The sequence below is a fragment of the Myotis davidii genome, unplaced genomic scaffold (genome assembly GCF_000327345.1).
Source record: "Myotis davidii unplaced genomic scaffold, ASM32734v1 scaffold1437, whole genome shotgun sequence".
NCBI lineage: Eukaryota > Metazoa > Chordata > Mammalia > Chiroptera > Vespertilionidae > Myotis > Myotis davidii.
Genome location: NW_006288601.1, coordinates 1,203,259 through 1,221,177, shown reverse-complemented (window position 1 = coordinate 1,221,177; position 17,919 = coordinate 1,203,259). Strand labels below are relative to the sequence as shown.

The 17,919-nt window shown below is 41.2% G+C and overlaps 1 protein-coding gene across 5 annotated transcripts in view; it reads left to right on the top strand.

Moving 5' to 3' along the window:
• UTP4 (UTP4 small subunit processome component) overlaps window positions 1-15,622 on the top strand; it is a 29,087-nt gene extending 13,465 nt beyond the window's left edge. The window contains exons 7-17 of one of the 5 annotated variants that reach the window (XM_006760357.2): window positions 2,617-2,788; window positions 2,900-2,991; window positions 3,400-3,496; window positions 4,241-4,305; window positions 5,908-6,030; window positions 6,434-6,590; window positions 8,832-8,938; window positions 11,147-11,242; window positions 12,586-12,771; window positions 14,459-14,569; window positions 15,420-15,622. In XM_006760357.2, the coding sequence (XP_006760420.1) occupies window positions 2,617-2,788; window positions 2,900-2,991; window positions 3,400-3,496; window positions 4,241-4,305; window positions 5,908-6,030; window positions 6,434-6,590; window positions 8,832-8,938; window positions 11,147-11,242; window positions 12,586-12,771; window positions 14,459-14,569; window positions 15,420-15,536 (1,323 nt within the window). In that variant the 3' untranslated portion in view covers window positions 15,537-15,622. Of the gene's footprint in view, window positions 1-2,616; window positions 2,789-2,899; window positions 2,992-3,399; window positions 3,497-4,207; window positions 4,306-5,907; window positions 6,031-6,433; window positions 6,591-8,831; window positions 8,939-11,146; window positions 11,243-12,585; window positions 12,772-14,458; window positions 14,570-15,419 lie in introns of all 5 variants that reach the window. The other 4 variants (XM_015561784.1, XM_015561783.1, XM_015561786.1 and 1 more) reach the window with 4 other exon arrangements.
• The last annotated feature ends 2,297 nt before the right edge of the window (window positions 15,623-17,919 follow it).

Sequence of the window (17,919 nt, the reverse complement as noted above, 5' to 3'; positions counted from 1 at the left end):
AAAAAAAAAAAAAAAAAGTATAAGTTGAAATGAGTGGGAGAAATTATCTTTTGAAAATGGAGTCTTGCCGAAACCGGTTTGGCTCAGTGGATAGAGCATCGGCCTGCGGACTGAGGGGTCCCAGGTTCGATTCCGGTCAAGGGCATGTACCTGGGCAGCTGATCGATGTTTCTCTCTCATCGATGTTTCTGGCTCTCTATCTCTCTCCCTTCCTCTCTGTAAAAAAATCAATAAAATATATTTTAAAAAAAAATGGAGTCAATCTAAAATGGTTGTAATTATTAGATTTAAGACTTAATTATTAATTTTAGTAGCATTTTAACTGTACCTACTCAAATATGCACCTGTTTCAAAGATCAAGGAAGGTGTATATTGACTACTGTGGAACAATTTTCAGAATATATTGTTAAGAGGGGAAAACAGAATAGCATAATAGTGTATAATATAGGACATGATAGTGTATTAAGAGAAGAAGGGGCAGATTTATATATTAGATATCATATATTAGGTATTTATGTATTAAGTATTTTATGTATATGCAGTTATGCTAGTATATATATGTATATACATACATAAATATCTCTAAGAAGATTTTTAAAACTCAAATTATAATTTCTGGAGAGGGAAATTGTGGGGGGTCAGTGGGAGGCAGGCTTAATTTGTATTGTATACCATTTTATACTGTTTGATATTCTCTCATATGCCTATATTACTACATTGCATTGACTCTTTGATATAAATTATTGTAAAATATTCCATAAATTTTTTTTGTTATCATGAGAAAGAAGAAACATTGCCAATTAAACTATGCCATAGTGCTTTTTTTGTAAAGTAAAATGTGTATTTTATAGTATAAGCATATAACATAAACTATTATAATATAAAATGACACAATGCTTTTTTAAACATAGAAGTTATATTTTCCTTATTGAAGAGCTCCTTGAGACTTAACCATAAGTTTTTATGATATCATTTATGCATATATAAAAAGGAAAGTATAACTGACTTAAAGTGATTAAGGTATTCCTAAAACTTCTTCACATTCAAAGTTGGACTCTGAATCATTTTTTTTTCTTAATATATTATTACTGATTTTAGAAAAGGGAGAGAGAGATAGAGACATCAGTCGGCTGCCTCCTGCACACCCCCGTACTGGAGACCAAGACCAAAACTCGGGCTCATGTGCCCTGACCCAAATCGAGCCGTGACCTTCTGGTTCAGGGTCGATGCTCAACCACTGAGCCACACCAGCCAGGCTATGCTCTTAGCACTTTATTTACATTTAAAATCTTTCTTACTGTGATAAAATCTACATAACAAAATTTGCCATTTTAACCATTTTTTGAAAATGTATTCTTGTATTTTCATATATGTGTGTGTGTGTGTGTGTGTGTGTGTGTGATATCAGAGAAGCAGGGAGAGAGAGATAGAAACATCAGTGATGAAAGAGAATCATTGATTGGCTGCCTCCCCACATGCCCCCTCCTGGGGATCAAGCCCGCAGCCCAGGCATGTGCCCTTGACCACAATTGAACCTGGGACCCTTCAGTCCGCAGGCTGATGCTCTATCCACTGAGCCAAACCGGCTAGGGCTTTTTTTAACCATTTTTAAGTGTATAATTCAGTGACCTTAAGAATATTTACAGTGTTGTGCATCCATCACCTCTCCATTTTCAGAACTTGTTCATCACCCATTAAAGAATAACTCCTTATTCCTCTCCTCTCCCAGCCCCTGGTTACTTCCATTCTACCTTCTGTCCCTATGAATTTGCCTATTCTAGGTACCTCATGAGTGGTATCATATATTTGTTCTTTTGTGTCTTTGTTATTTTACTTAGCATAATGTTTTCAAAATTCATCCATGTTGTAACATCAGAATTTCATTCCTCTTTAAGGCTAAATAATACTCCATTGAGTTTATCTGAATGAAACACCTCATTGAGTTTATCTATTGATGGACGTTTGAGTTGTTTTCATATTTTGGCTCTTGTGAATAATGCTGCTATGAACACTGGTGTTCATGTTTCTGTTTGAGTCCCTGCTTCCAAATATTTGAGAATATATTTTCATTACTATTCTTGCTTGGATTGGTTGGTTTGTGTTTGGTTTTTAAGTTTTTCTGTTTATTCTATGTGAATTTAAGAAACAACTTTTTTCATTCCAGGTATAGACTATCAGTATTTTTATTGGGTTATATAAAACTTAAAAATTTACTTAACAATCATTAATATTTTTATCATGTTAAATATTCTCATTCAAGAATATGGTATGGATTTCTTTGTTTAGGTCATCTTTTATGTCCTTTAAGGAGGACTTAAATGTTTTTCCTCTTATAGGCCTAGCACAATTCTTGTTAAATTTATCTTTTGTATTGAATTTCAAATGAGGTCTAGTTTGTATATATGAAAGCTCTGTAACTGGTTGAGGTACATGTTGTTAATTGTGCCAGTAGGGGTGTGTTAATATATATGAGTGAGCTTGCTCCTGTCTAGGAATTGACCTTCCAATTCTGGGCATACGTTTTCCCTTAAGCTGCCCAGACAGACAACCTTAGGAAATCTTTTTCGAAGTGGGCCCTGTTTTGCTCAAATGTACCTCGATGATTTAATTTCTCAGCAAGAAGACAGTTTCGTGGTGGGCACAGCCGAGGGGACAGTCTTCCATTTTCAGCTGGTCTCTGTGACTTCCAACAGCAGCGAGAAGCAGTGGGTGCGGACAAAGCCATTCCAGCATCACACTCACGACGTGCGAACCGTGGCCCACAGCCCGACAGCACTGATATCTGGAGGTGGGTTCTGCTCTCGGCCAGCTGCTGCTTTACTCTGCCCAGCTCTGCTTGTTTTCATGCAGGACATTTTCTAATTCTGTTGTCTTCTCTCTTCTCCCTCCCTTCCCCCAGGCACTGACACCCACTTAGTCATTCGTCCTCTCATGGAGAAAGTGGAGGTAAAGAATTATGATGCTGCTCTCCGAAAAATCACTTTTCCCCATGTAAGTATCATCCCCTAACCCCCACTATCTCCTCATTTTCCCATTCCCCTGTCCCACAACACTCTGAGCATAGCTCACACTTCTGAGTAAATCTGTAAGACTTTGGTGCTTTTTTTGTTACATACTGTGCTTAGCCATGTTACAGTTCTTAGCACACTTAGTGTAATTGCTTGTTTAATTCTGTATCAACCCTTTAGTCTATGAGCTTGAGAGTGGTAGGTATGCTTTTATTTACTACTGTGCTCTTAGACCCTAGGATAGTGCCTGGAATATGGTATTATGTAGGGAATATTTGTCAGGCAGATGGATTTTAGCAGTAAAAACTGTGCTAAGATGCTGCTGCTATATCTCGTACTGAGACAGTAGATGACCCCGACCTACTTATCACTTTTCGATTCTTGCGTACAGCGACGTCTCATTTCCTGTTCAAAAAAGAGACAGCTTCTCCTCTTCCAGTTTTCTCATCACTTGGATCTTTGGCGACTGGGATCTACAGTTGCAACAGGTAAGATGGGAGCAAGACTTTTCTAGGAAAAAAACTGAAGAGAGAAGCCAAAAATTAGAATTGCAATTGATACTCTGCTTATGGAAAAATGGAAGTAGATTTTTCTGTGCCCTTTGGAACTCATGGTTTCCCATCCACTAGATGGAGCAGAGGAGTTCTTCTGAGTGTTAGGTCTGTTAAAAGTGTACAGCTCTGTATGGTAGAAAGGGTGGTGGTAGCAGGATAATAGTGGGTGTGAAGGCTTGTGGAATCGTTTGCTATGGCTTGATTGGGATCAAAATAGGATGTCAAAAAATGGCAGGATTTAATATTGGTTAGTGACATCCCTGCCAGGAGGTCACACGGATCTTACTAGGGTGACAGCCTAGTGGCCTTCCGTGTGACTTGTAAGGAAATGTTTAGGTTCTGTTGTTTTATATTCGACTATGTTTGTACTGGAATAAGGTTCCAAAACGAACAAATGAAGTTGAGGCCACACAAACCAGAAACTCCACTTTCACCCACCTACATGCCTGGCTGTGGTGTTGAGCTTCAGCAAATTAGTGATGTGCCACAGCCATGGAGGGCATCCAAAGAGAAGAGAATGTTCACTGCTTTCCCCAGAAAATGGTAGGCTTATGAAGATAGTTTCCTGATTTGTCACTGGCAGAGATTCCATTCTATCCAGGAATGACTTTTTAGAAGAAAAAATATAAACAACCTTTCTTTGAGGAGGAAAAACCTCAGGGAAATTTCTTGTTCCAGGAAAACATGGGGATACCCTTCCACTCTCTAAAGATGCAGATCATTTACTGCACCTCAAAACAAAGGTAAGGAAGTTTAACTGTATGTGTACAGTCTCTGAAATCCAGAGCATTTTCTCCTGCTGATTTTTTGAATTTTGAGGATTACTTAGTTGACATCACTAACTGTATAAAATCTAAAATAATTTGAATGAAATACTGTGTAAACAGAACTGGATTCCCCGTGATTATATGTTGGACATTTAGAATTTATTGGGTGGATGAATACAGGAAATGGGTTTTATTTTTTTGTATTATTATGAAAATAATATGCTTTTTAAAAAAAATTCAAATGGTACAAAAGAGTATGCAATGAAAGATGAGCTCCCTTTTTTAAAATATTTTTTTATTAAATTCAGAGAGGAAGGTAGAAACATCAATGATGAGAATCATTGATTGGCTGCCTCCTGTACGCCCCCTACTGGGAATTGAGCCCAAACCCGGGCATGTGCCCTCTACTGGAATCGAACCTGGGACCCTTCAATCCGCAGGCCAACACTCTATCACTAAACCAAACCAGCTAGGGCTGAACTCCCTTCTTAAACCCAAATCCCTGGGCCTTATCTCCAGAGATAATCACTGCCAATAGTTTCTTGTATATCCTTCCGGAAAAAAATTTCCACCCATTTGTGCATATGCCCTTTCTTTTTACAATAATGGGAATCTCCTATGCAAACTTCTTTGTGTTCTTTAAAAAAACCTTTATTTTAATTACACAAATATTTGTGAATACAGTCTTACTGTAACAGATTCAAGCAACATTGATAGTTTATTTCCTCATCCACTTCTTTAATTCTCTTCCCATTTCCTGAAATAATTGTTGATTGGCTAGCTGTAATGTATCCTTCCAGATCTTCTTTGTGTGAGAGAGTATGTGGTACATACATATTTTCATACATTTAGATACATTTTGTGAGTTTTTTGCAGTATATAAATGTCACACATTTTTCCTTTGTTCTGCAAATTTTTTCACTTACTATTTCTTAGAGGCCCCCCCGTTTTTTTAATCCTCACCCCAGGATATGTTTTTATTGAAGTTTTTTTTTTTTAAGACAGAGAGGAAGAGATAGAGAAACAGAAACATTGATGTGAGAAACATTGATCATTTGCCTCCCATATGCACCCCAACAGGGGATCAAATCAAATCTGTACCCTGGGTATGTGCCCTGACTCGGAATCCAATCTGCAGCCTTTGGTGTTACAGGACATGCTCCATCTAACTGAGCCACCAGGACAGGTCTTCTTAGAGATCTTTACAGTAGACTGTCCTAAAACAAATAAAATGAATGCTCCCAGTCACCTTGCCTCCAAAGCTTTCCTGCATGAAGTGCCTCTCTTCTCAGGTTTCTAATGGTAGGGTTTAGTACGAAGCTACCTGTGAGGTACACAAGGGCTGAGATTACTAGCATTTAGTTCATTCATAGACCTCAGCTCTTGGAAACCAAAGCCACACCATTTAGGTACTCTACTGCTGGCATAATCATAGTGACACAGAGTATATAACTGTCAGGATTATGTGTAGGTGTTTGTGGGCACGTCCAGAGTGACGACAGCTTGGGGATTCATGTCACAGAGAACATCGTTGTCTGAAGTTTTACTTGAACATTCATCTGATTCCTAACATTGCAGGGTCCCGAGAACATTATTTGCAGCTGTTTATCCCCATGTGGAAGTTGGATAGCGTATGCCACAGCTTCTCGGTTTTTTCTCTGTCGGTTGAATTATGAACATGACAACATAAGCCTCCACAGGGTAAGTGATAACCCAAAGTCTGGTTGAGCAAGAAGAAAATTCATAAGTGAATTTCTGTGTGAAGTGGGAATGCACTGGATATGAATCCTTACTCAGTGAAAGGTATTTGGAGACAGCTGTTACCAAAAAAAGTGTTTTATTTTTTCCACTTTGATATGCTTTTGTTTTTGAAAGAGTAGGGAAATGCCAGAAAGTGGCAGTGAAGTTTAGGCTTTTGAAGAGATAAAGGAGGCAGGGGTGTATAGGTTACGTTAGACATGTCAGTGTCCCAGACCCTTCATCAGTTGGCTTCCTTAGACACAGGAAGCATTAATGTAACTTAAGGCTGGCTATGATTACTATTGATGGCCTCTAGGTCTCACTTCTCTCTCTTACTGGTTTTTTACTACTGGTTCACCCCAAGGTTTCCAAAATGCCAGCGTTCCTTCGCTCTGCTGTTCAGATTTTGTTTTCTGAAGATTCAACAAAGCTCTTTGTGGCTTCAAATCAAGGGTCTCTGCATATCTTTCGGCTGTTGGAAGGAAGCTTCAAGCACCTGCATACTTTTCAGGCTCAGTCAGGTAGGAATTTGGTAACTGGCCATAGGAGAGAATTGTCAGCCTCTGGTGTATCTATTTTTTCCTTTTAAACCTTATTCATTGTCGGGTATTCACTAATACTCTTCTCCACCCTGCAAGTACATTCACTCACATGTTTGCAATTTAAAGTAGGAGGAGATATCTGGCAAATAAAAACGTTGATGAGATGTGAAATATTCCTCACACCTACTCTTTTCTCACTGGGCTTTTGATTCCTTATTTGGGGCCAGAGAAGTTTCATCACCCCTAGAAGAGTTTTTGTTAGCAGGGCAACAAGAACGTTAAAATAATTTATAATCCTGACTACTGTTAATATGTTTGTATATTCCAGTGTGTGTGTAGATAGTATGCATTTTATAGACATGTTAATTTTTTGGTTGTTTTTATAAAGATGAACTTACACATACAGTTTCATTACCTGTCATATAAAGTTCATCACCATTTTTCCTGTTCTTTGAGAACATGAATGAGTATGCACGAATAAGTGATTCTGTAGTTAACTTGTTGAGTTAATTATTGAGGACTTAGTCACCCAGCTTAATTTAAGCTGGTAGTTTTCTTGGATACTTCCCATGGGCCTTTTCCCTTCTTCCTCACCCTGGATTATAGTAGCTTCACTGTCATTTAGACTCAATCAGTGTGGAAAGTCAACTCTTTTTTCTCTTTAATATTTTTATTGATTTTTTAGAGAGAGAGGGAGAGAGAAAGAAAAACATTGATGTAAAAGTGAAACATCGATCGGCTGCCTCCTGCATGCCCCCTACCAGGGATCAAGTCTGCAATCTGGGCATGTGCCCTGACCGGGAATCAAACCAGCCATCACTTGGTGCACAGGACAACGCTCTACCAACTGAGCCACACCGGCCAGGACAAAAGTCAACTCTTTTAACTTAAACTCTCACTGTTCATAAGCTGCTTCAGAAGCATGCAGGAAAAGAAACCCATAAGATAGTAATCAGATAAAGTAAACTGCCAGTTTTTAATGAGTACCTGTATGTTTTTATTATAAAACTTAGACTCTTTATCTTGCATTTAGCATCCCTTAAAATTAGGCTCTGCATCATACAGACACACACACTTTTATTTCTTCTCTCTCATGTCACTTCCCCTTTAGAGTCAGGCTGGTTTCTTCACAGCCTTCAAACCTGTGTATTTCAGTTCTTGTTACTTAGCTCATGTTGTTCTTCGTCTTTTCCTACCTACCTCACCCATCCTGTAGCATCTGGCTTATGTCTTGCTTTAGAGCTTCTTCATCGTTTGGGGGTGTTATAGCAGCATGTATTTTGGCATTTAGCATCACTGTCTGATTTTTATCCCACATGAGTCTTTATGTTGCCAGATTGGTTTAAAATCTTTTGATGACAAAGATGGCTCATATGTGCCCATGCTCCCTTAGTGCTAAATATATAGCAAGCAGCTCAATAAATTTAAGATATGCTTCAAGCCTCTTGAATTGGCTATTTGTTCCTAACTTTGATTAAAAACTATTTGGTAGAATCCTAGCCAGTTTGGCTTAGTGGAGAGAGCATCGGCCTGTGGACTGAAGGGTCCTGGGTTCATTTCTGGTCAAGGGCACATGCTTAGGTTGCAGGCTCAATCCCTAGTCGGGGGTGTGCAGGAGGCAGCTGATCAATGATTATCTTTCATCACTGATGTTTCTATCTTTCTCCCTCTCCCTTCCTCTCTGAAATCAATAAAAATACATTTTTAAAAAAACTACTTGGTAGAGAAGGATTTTAAAACGAAGTTTCCTATGGTAGGCAGTGTCTGATTCAGGCCTGAGCAAGTGATGCCTTCATGTTTATCTCTCAGGCTCCTCTTTATATGAAGAGTGGTTATTAAATGAATATAGATTAACTTATCTAGAACTTATTTGCAGAATTATCAAGAAATTATCCTAATCCCCAGCCTATATGGCTCAGTGGTTGAGTGTCCACCTATGAACCAGGAGATCATGGTTCGATTCTGGTCAGGGCACATGCCCAGGTTGTGGGCTCAATCCCCAGTGTGGGGTTTGCAAGAGGCAGCCGATCAGTGATTTTTCTCTCATCATTGATGTTTCTATCTCTCTCTTCCTCTCTCTGAAATCAATAAAAATGTATTTTTAAAAAGGAAATCCCATTAGTAATTTCAAACTGAGGGTCTTACTGGCTTTTGCCATCATCAAAGCAGGGCTGGCTGTGGACATTAAATTCAGACTTAACTGTTGTTCTGTCCTCACAGGGACAGTGGAGTCCATGTGTCTTTTGGCGGTCAGTCCAGATGGGAATTGGTTAGCTGCATCGGGCACCAGTGCTGGAGTCCACGTGTACAATGTGAAACGTCTAAAGGTGAGCTTTGGGTTTAGTAGCAGCAAAAAAAGAAGTTAGCCCTGCAGTTTTAAGACTCATTGATATGACCTGGAAAATTACTAGGCTTTTTTTTTTTTTTTTTAACCAAGAAGTTTTCCTGTTTTACTTGTTTGGAATCTAAAAGCTATAATCTACCATATTAAAATGAGTCAGTGGGAACTGAAGCCACTCGTGGACAGAAATTTGAAATTAAGGATTTATGGGTGATGAGTCAACATCTAGGTTATTTCTGTATTTTGGAGAGGAAATTTTTTATTTACCAAGGTGAATAGTTACAAGTAGTAACAATTTCGTTTTAATAGTTTGCCTTGTAATCTCAAGGTATGTTTTAAATTAAACAGAACCAGAAATTTAACAAAGGAATAGCAGGAAAACATTTTTCATGAATCAGTAGTGATATTGTCGTTCACTCATTGAAGCACTAGTGGTCCCTTACAAATCTTCATCATAAAAGTCAGATAAGAACCACCCAAAACTTGGGACAAGCATTAAGTTTATAGAACAACTAGAGGCCCAGTGCACGAAATTTGTACACAGGTGTGGTCCCTAGGCCTAGCCAGTGATTGAAGCTGACCTCGGCCCTGGGCAGCACCTGTCCCCTGCGTGCCCCCCTTGGCCTGAGTCACAGTGCCGAGTCCCCATGTGGAAATGTGGTGAGCGTGGCTGGATGCCATGGGCTGGGGCACAGTGTGGGCCTCTGGGCTGCCCAGCAGCACCACATGGAAGCCAGGCGAGCAGCATGCTCTCTCCGGGCCAGCCTCACACAGCAGCTCCTGGGCTAACCCACGGAGAGCCCGACCGGCCTCTGTGGTCCCAGAGGCTGCTGCCTGGCTCACCCGGAAGAGGCCACGCGGGTGTGGGGCGGGCTCCTCGTGGACACCTGGCACCTGAGTGCATGGGTTTCCCCAGCATGCGAGCCCTGGTGTCCTGGTGGAGGGTAGCAGGGGGAGTGAGAGCGAGCTTGGCGGACACCCCGCATTCTCACCTTTGTCCCTGTCACCCCTGCCCCCAGGTAGCCGGCAAGAGGTCGCAGCCCCTGACCTGGGCGCTACGGGAGGTTGGTTGCCACCACCCACCCCCAGTTCCCCTGCCAGCCGCTAGTCACCATCTGTAGGGCAATTGGTCAGGGTTGGGGCCTCCCCCCCACACACACACACACACACTCCTTCAGTATCTGGGAACTGGGCGGCAGCCCCCCCTCCCCCCAAGCAGTCAGCAGGACTGTTAGGCCCCCGCGCGCGCCCACCTTGGTCTGGTGCCGCCTTTTCACCTGCTCTACCATCCTGCCATGGGCCCACTCTCGTCAGGGCCAGCAGCACCTCTACTTCCGTCCGCTGCCAGCGCCATGTCGCCAATGCCCGCAATGTTCTCTGCCACCCCCTGGTGGTCAGCACTCGTCATAGCGAGCGGTCAAACTCCCAGTAGAACAATTTGAATATTAAGCTTTTATTATATAGGATGCCAGATTGTTGCATTTAATGGGTTTGCCTGTTAACTACACAACTTAATCTTTATTACAATGTGGGAATAGTATGTACTGCTTGCTCTTCGAGGCTTGCCTCACATTTAAGACTGTCCTGTAGTGGTGCACACGCCTTGCAATTGAACATAAATGTCCGTGCCTAGGCATTGATTTCCTTCTTTTTTGTTGTTGTTAATTCTTACAGAGGATATTTTTCCATTGCTTTCCCAAGAGAGTAGAAGGAGAGAGAAACATCAATGTGAGAGAGACACATCAACTGGTTGCCTCCCACACTTGCCCCAACTTGGGCTGAGGATCAAACCTGCAACCCAGATTATCTTGATCGGGACTCGAACCCGTGACCCTTCTGTGCAGGTGCCGACGCTCTAACCACTGCACCACCGACCAGGGCAGCAGTGATTTTTTAAATCCAGTATGGATATGTAGATTCCCCGGTTAATGACATGTTTATGATCAGTTTACGTTGATACCAGGACAGTAGGGACAGTTTTACTTTGCAAATGCTGTCAGTTTTGGAAGCAGTTAAACATGGTTTTTTTAATGAGATTAAATTTTACTGTTTGGAGAAATGCCTGTCATGGGAACTTCCATAGGACCCTTTGAGTTCCAGGGAATGCTGTTTAAAAACAACCGACTTAGACCATCCCGTCTTTCCTGGGTGCCGGTATTACATAGAGTTGCCTTTTGTGTCTGCTTCTTCCCAGCTTCACTGCACGGTTCCTGCTTACAATTTCCCTGTGACTGCTCTGGCCATAGCCCCCAAAACCAACAACCTGGTCATCGCTCATTCTGACCAGCAGGTGAGAGATTCCGGTGCTTTCCAATTCCTTTTTGCTGGATGGTAACTTAGAAGCTGAGGTGATAATTTTGGAAGACTTTTTCTTTGAAAGTGCTGGATGATATAAAGGTCCTTTTAGACTGGAGAGAACATGGACTCTGGTGTTAGACTGGATATGGGATGGAATAAGATTTTGAGAGTTGAAAGTGACTAAAAAATAATATAATTAACCTTCACTTTTGCAGGTGAGGAAATCGGGTACCTAATATCAGCCAAAATTAGTGCTTAGCTTACTGCTTTTTCCCATACTAAGTTGTGAGAAGATTGTCGTTTTAAAAAGATCTATAAAATACCTGAGCTATAGAACATACTCTGAAATTATCCTGACTTCATCTGAAAAATGGACATGATAATACCTTCCTCACTGGAAAGATTTAAATGTGATCCGAGAAGCACATTTAAGTAGACTTCCAGGCAAATGGTGTGTACTACTTTGATTAGTAGTTTTTACACTCACACATGCACACACATATATATTCTAGCCAAAAAAAATGAAATCTCTCTTTTCAGTTTCATAGATGTGTGTCCTTAACCAAAGACTGGAAGATTAGTGAAGCCACCTCCTTTGTCACATATAAGGACCATGTCCACCTGATTCCTTTTACTGGCAGTTGATCCCATAAGTTCTTCAGTCATTAAAACTGGTGGGAGAGGTTTATGTACCTGGTAGATCAATAAAGGTGATAATACACATGGTGTGAGTATAGGGAAACAGCACTTCAGACATTGCTGAAATTAGTATGACTTCTTTAGAGAACATTTTGGCAATATCTATAAAAAAAATTTAATGCACATCATCTTTGATTTGAAGTTCCCATTCTAAAAGTTCTTCCTACAGATAATATGCTTTCAGTTGTACAGAAGGACATTGATACAGAGATAATCATTGCAGCCTTCTTTGTTGTAGCCAAAGATTAGAAATAATCTAAATGTCTATTAAACAGACTAGACAAGTAAATCATGTACATCCAAAAAGTGAGTGTTCTTCAAAGGGGCATGAGTGACTTATGATGTGAGTCATTGTGTGTCTTGTATGCATAAAATGTCTGAAAAGATGTTAACAAGAAAAATAGAAGGCTACTTTTGTCTTGGGGAGAAGAGATGTAAAGATTACAGGGTGACTTTTCATTATAAACCTTTCTATGCTGTTTTATTATTTAGTCTGTAATTTACCTTAAATTTCTTTTATTAAAAAAAGAGTGAGAAAGCATAAGGCTGAACATGGCATATTCAAAATTTATATAGATATTTTCTGGTCTTTCTGGATATGAGCCAGCATTCCTTCCATATAATATTCTTCCTCAGATATTTGAATATAGCATCCCAGACAAACAGTATACAGAGTGGAGCCGGACCATCCAGAAGCAGGGGTTTCATTACCTTTGGCTCCAAAGGGATACTCCCATCACACACATCAGTTTTCATCCCAAGAGACCAATGCACATTCTGCTCCACGATGCCTACATGTTCTGCATCATCGACAAGTCGTTGGTGAGTTCTTTGCCTCTTCACCCTTACGCTCACGGAATCTTCTTTACTTAAGAAACAGCAAGTTCTAAAAGCAAAAGGTACAATAAATTAGAGGAAGGAGAATCAGAATAAAGTTTTCCTGTTATATTCTTTGGAGGAGAGAAACCTTTAGTTTTGCAGATTCCTTGTTTTTGTTCACACATTGTTTAGGCTCCCAGGGAAGGAGTGGGCCTTTGTGTACTGGTTTTTTTTTGTTTTGTTTTTTAAGATTTTTTAAAAAATATATTTTATTGATTTTTTACAGAGAGGAAGGGAGAGAGATAGAGAGCCAGAAACATCGATGAGAGAGAAACATCGATCAGCTGCCTCCTGCACACTCCCCACTGGGGATGTGCCCGCAACCCAGGTACATGCCCTTGACCGGAATCGAACCTGGGACCTTTCAGTCCGCAGGCTGACGCTCTATCCACTAAGCCAAACCGGTTTCGGCTGTGTACTGGTTTTTGCTAATTTAACTACTTCTTTGTTTTGCCTATGAGTACATAAACAAGTGGGAAAGTGATTAGGTCAGTATACAGAAAGTGACCCATATTGGGAGGGAAAACCATTGATTTGGCTAAATCACTTCCACCTTTGTACCCTGAGTGTCTGAATAATGTGGTTTCATCAAAGGAGATACAGACTGTGGTTTGGACCACATATGTCCCTAGGCTGTATGTACTCAGACACTATCTGCAGGCTTGAGGAGTTGGTCTTAAGATCTTAAAAAAAAATCCAGCTATGATTTAGGTGGGCATTTTTTTCAGTTCTAGATTCCATCCTCTGCGAGCTGTTGTTCTGATTCACTGCAAATTTATGTCTTTTCTGAGCAGGCACTTTCTTTCCTGGGAGCACAGAACTGTGGCCATGCCTGCAATGCACTTTGGGCTTAGATTACAAGCAACACACACAGTGTTGTATATCTGAGGGTGGGGGTGGAAAGAACATGGAGAAAGCAGCAGATGGCTCTCAAGGAGAGTGCGTGGTGGTGTGTCACTGGAACTCTTCTCATGGGCCCTGCGTCCTCTGGGTGTGGGAAGTAGAACTGGCTGACAAGTGCCTTCTGCAATTTGAGTGGTACAGGAAGGGCCTCTCCCACTCGCTTGCCTCTTTGTAACACAGTCCAGATCGGCCCATATTTTTTCCCAGGCATTGGTGATAAGTCCATCACTTCCTGTTGCGGGCAGAGCTATTTCCCAAGGAAGTCAGAGATGAAATATCACTTGCTTGGCCAGAGGCCATCTCTTGAGGTGTCGGTGACATCAGTGGAGGTGGTTGTGTTGCCGTTTCTCCTGGGGAGACCTTTAGTCACTGGGCCAGCCCATGACCTGGTTGGGGGGAGTGTAGAAAGCAGAGCCTTCATGGGCTAAGCTCCTGCTGCACATGCCCGTTATTCCTGTCGCTCAGTGTTACTGACAAGACTGGCGGAAGCCCCAGCTGGGCTCTTTGATCTTGTAGGCCGAGTACCCAGCTCCTTTTGCCTCATACGCCCCCCTCTACAGTACAGCAGGAAGAGTGACTACAGCTGTCTTCCTGAAGTGAGGAGAGTCAGGGAGGAAGTAAATGTATATGATGGTTGGGAGATAGTGTTTGCCTGAAATCACTATGGTCCATTGTTCTGTATAAGCCCAATAAAAACGACTTAAACAGTGTATCTTTGTCTTTTTAGCCTCTTCCAAATGACAAAACTTTACTGTACAATCCACTTCCTCCCACAAATGAATCAGATGTCATCAGGAGGCGCACAGCCCATGCCTTTAAAATTTCTAAGAGATATAAGGTAAAGCATCTTATATAATATTCTGGACCGTTGATTCCTTGTGACATTATCCAAATGTAACAAGCTGTCAAAATGTCACCTTCATTTTTCATGCAGAGGACCTCATTTGGGGAGACAAGTAACTTTCTGAGGATGTGTGTCCCTTATGTCTGTTTCATTGTTCTTGCTTTAATAGATTAGAGGCACATCACACTTAACCAAAATGAAATACGTAGGTAGTGCTGAATAATGTTGGAGCTGAGGTGGGGTCTTTGTGGTAAAGCTGGCCTTTAAATATGACCTCTAGTTGGAGAATGTTCCATAAGATAATTTACAGCAAATGGAAGTCATTGACTATTATGACTTTCTTTTCTGGGCTAGGCTTTTCACTGTATAGAAAACATATCATTGAACCTATGATATTCTAGCTGTTTGTGCCACTTTAGAAGTTCCATATTTATGCCTCTCAGATGGGCTGCCCTGGAGCATTTTCTTAGGGGCCTGCATGCATTTTTTTTTTTTTAAGGGGAGGAAGGTCTGCGAATTATTCAAGCATGATTAGCTTCTTATGCATTTGTAACTTGTCGTTTGTCAAGAATTTGGGCTCCAAGCCCTCAGTTAACACTGATTCTAACAAATTAAATTTTCTGTACAGAGAAACATGAAAAACCTTGCTGAAATCTTTTGAGTGAACGCAGTTAAAAGTTCCCAGCCTTTTCATCCCTTTTGGGTCCTAGGGCAGGAAGGGCTGTCAGAGATTTACATCCCTCTAGTCTTGAACTAGATTAACCGTTTAGCTCTAGGTTCTCTGTTTAGGACTAGGCGTGAGTGGAGCCTAACTCCTGCTAGAGTCATTCTCATCTCTCCACAGCCTCTACTCTTCATGGATCTTTTGGATGAAAGAACACTGGTGGCAGTAGAAAGGCCCCTGGATGACATCATCGCTCAACTCCCACCACCCATCAAAAAGAAGAAATTTGGGACCTAAAACAGGGCACTGTCTGTGTCCTTCCTTGAACTGTTCTACCCTATGTGTTTTCACAAATCATGTTAATAAAAAAATGTTATTCTTTAGAATTAGAGTCATTATAAATGTTATCATTCATATATTTTTATTGATATCGGAGAGGAAGGAAAGGGAGAGAGAGATAGAAACATCAATGGTGAGAGAGAATCATTGATCGGCTGCCTCCTGCACATCCCCTACTGTGAATCAAGCCCACAACCCAAGCATGTGCCCTGACCAGGAATCGAACCGGGACCTCCTGGTTCATAAGTGACGCTAAACAACTGAGCCACACTGGACAGGCGTAAATATTACCATTCAAAGTAATGGGCAGTAATTTACCTTCATTGAATGAGAGTAAAAGAAAACACCAAGATATTTGTACTTGGGATAATGTTCTGTGTAGCTATAAATTCATGCAACTTTTTCAGGGTCTCGTTGTGCTTTCAGACCATAATCTCGGAGAGAAAAAATATTACCCTGTCTTCCCTAACACATGCCTGAGGCTTTAGAGTGCTGATGACCTTCACTGTCTGCCAGCCTCCAGCCAGCAGCCCAGCGTGGGGGCCTGCCCAACATTGCCCTGGAGGCCAGGGAGCTCTGCTTGCTTCTCCAAGATAGCCTGTCTGCCATTGGCAATCATCAGCCCATGTTTCAAGGGAGAATTTTAACGGCAGTGCTCCATCTGAAAAGCAGAAAGCCTTTGGTTGCCGGGTATTAATTTTATTTAAAAGGAAAAAACTGGGCTTTGGAGTATCAGTCCCATTAACTCTCTTTTCACTTGTTAGTTAATATGCCAGTTTCAGAGGTTCAGGAAACATTGGGCATTTTGTTAAGCAGTAGGAGTGGAAGTGGGAATCAGAAAGCCTGTCATGTATTTCACCTTTTCTGTCCTTGTCTCCTGTCTTTGACATTGTTATTCCTGTGGGTGTTGACTGACTAGTTTTACTGTGATCTTTTAAATGAGAAAGTGAAGAACTATACTTAACCTGAACTGAGCAGATAGATTTCTTTCCCATCTCAGTGGGTGTATTTTGTTGCATGCCTGCGGAAACCCAGTATGTGTGGTTTTGTTTGTGTGTTTGTTTGGGGCATGAAGGGTTGTGGTATAGGCAGAGAAGTATGTGCGTTCTGATGACATCATGAGTAAAAAAGCTGGTGAAAAAACATTTTGCTAAGATGGAGTCTGGAAAAGAAAAAATGTGAGAATTTAAAGTACAGGTGTGGGAGGAGAATTAATAGGTAATGAGAGAGAGAAAGAAAGCCCCAATACATTATAACATAAAGGACAGCCTATTTCAGGCTCGTTTGCTGAGAGGGAACAACAAGGTTTATAATGGACACAACTTCTTGGCCCGACCTGTTCAGACAGTTTACAGTGATAATCAGGGCTGACTTAAATAAGCAGATGCAAAATTCTAGGCCCTCTGTGTAAAGTAACTTTCCTCTTGAATAAATGTCTTTAGTGTGGCATGTTCTCCTCGTCTGCATTTGACTGGAGTGTTACAAACTTTCAATGGACTAGAAGATCCTGCCTTGTCTAAGAAGTGTCTTATGTGTTTTGTGTAGTTGAAACCAAAGTTCAAGTCACTGGTCTACATTGAATGTGACCAGAGGGAGGCGGGGATGCCTTAAATATTAACTCACTTGCTTTTAACTGACTGTAGAGCTATAAATTCAGAGACTCTTTATTAACTGGAGGCTAGTTTATGACTTGATTTACTTAACCTTAAACATTCTGAAACCTTGTGGACCTTGGAGGGTGTCATTCTGACAGAGAGGGCCCACAGACCATCTGAGTGAAGATGTAAAACCTCTGAAAGTAGAAAGCATTCCTTTGCAACATTTCCAGCCAGAGACTTGGATTTCCATAAATGGTATGGGAAGTAGGAGCTTTGAGCCTTGAAATTCTTCCTGAGTAGAGAACTTTGAATACAAATGAAGGAGAAACTGATTGGGGCAAGTGAGGGAATTTGGGGAAGGAAAGGCAAAGCAGTATTAAAAGGACACGTCAGTGCCCATGTTTTGGGGTGATTTTTGCTTTGGGGATTGTGTAACTGAAACACATTATGTTTCTGTTTCGGGCATTTTGCAGACTAGCTCATATTTGGGTTCCACAGAAAAATTTTGATCTGATACCTAGAAAAAGCCTCTTTTTTTTTTTTTTCCTGACCTGACTCAAATGCTTTAAAAACAGTTTTCTCTGCCTTAACTAGTTTGGCTCAGTGGATAGAGCATCGGCCGGCGGACTGAAGGGTCCTGGGTTCGATTTCAGTCAAGGGCACATGCCCGGGTTGCAGGCTCGATCCCCAGTAGGGGGGGGGACGGAGGCAGCTGATCAATGATTCTTTGTCATCATTGATAT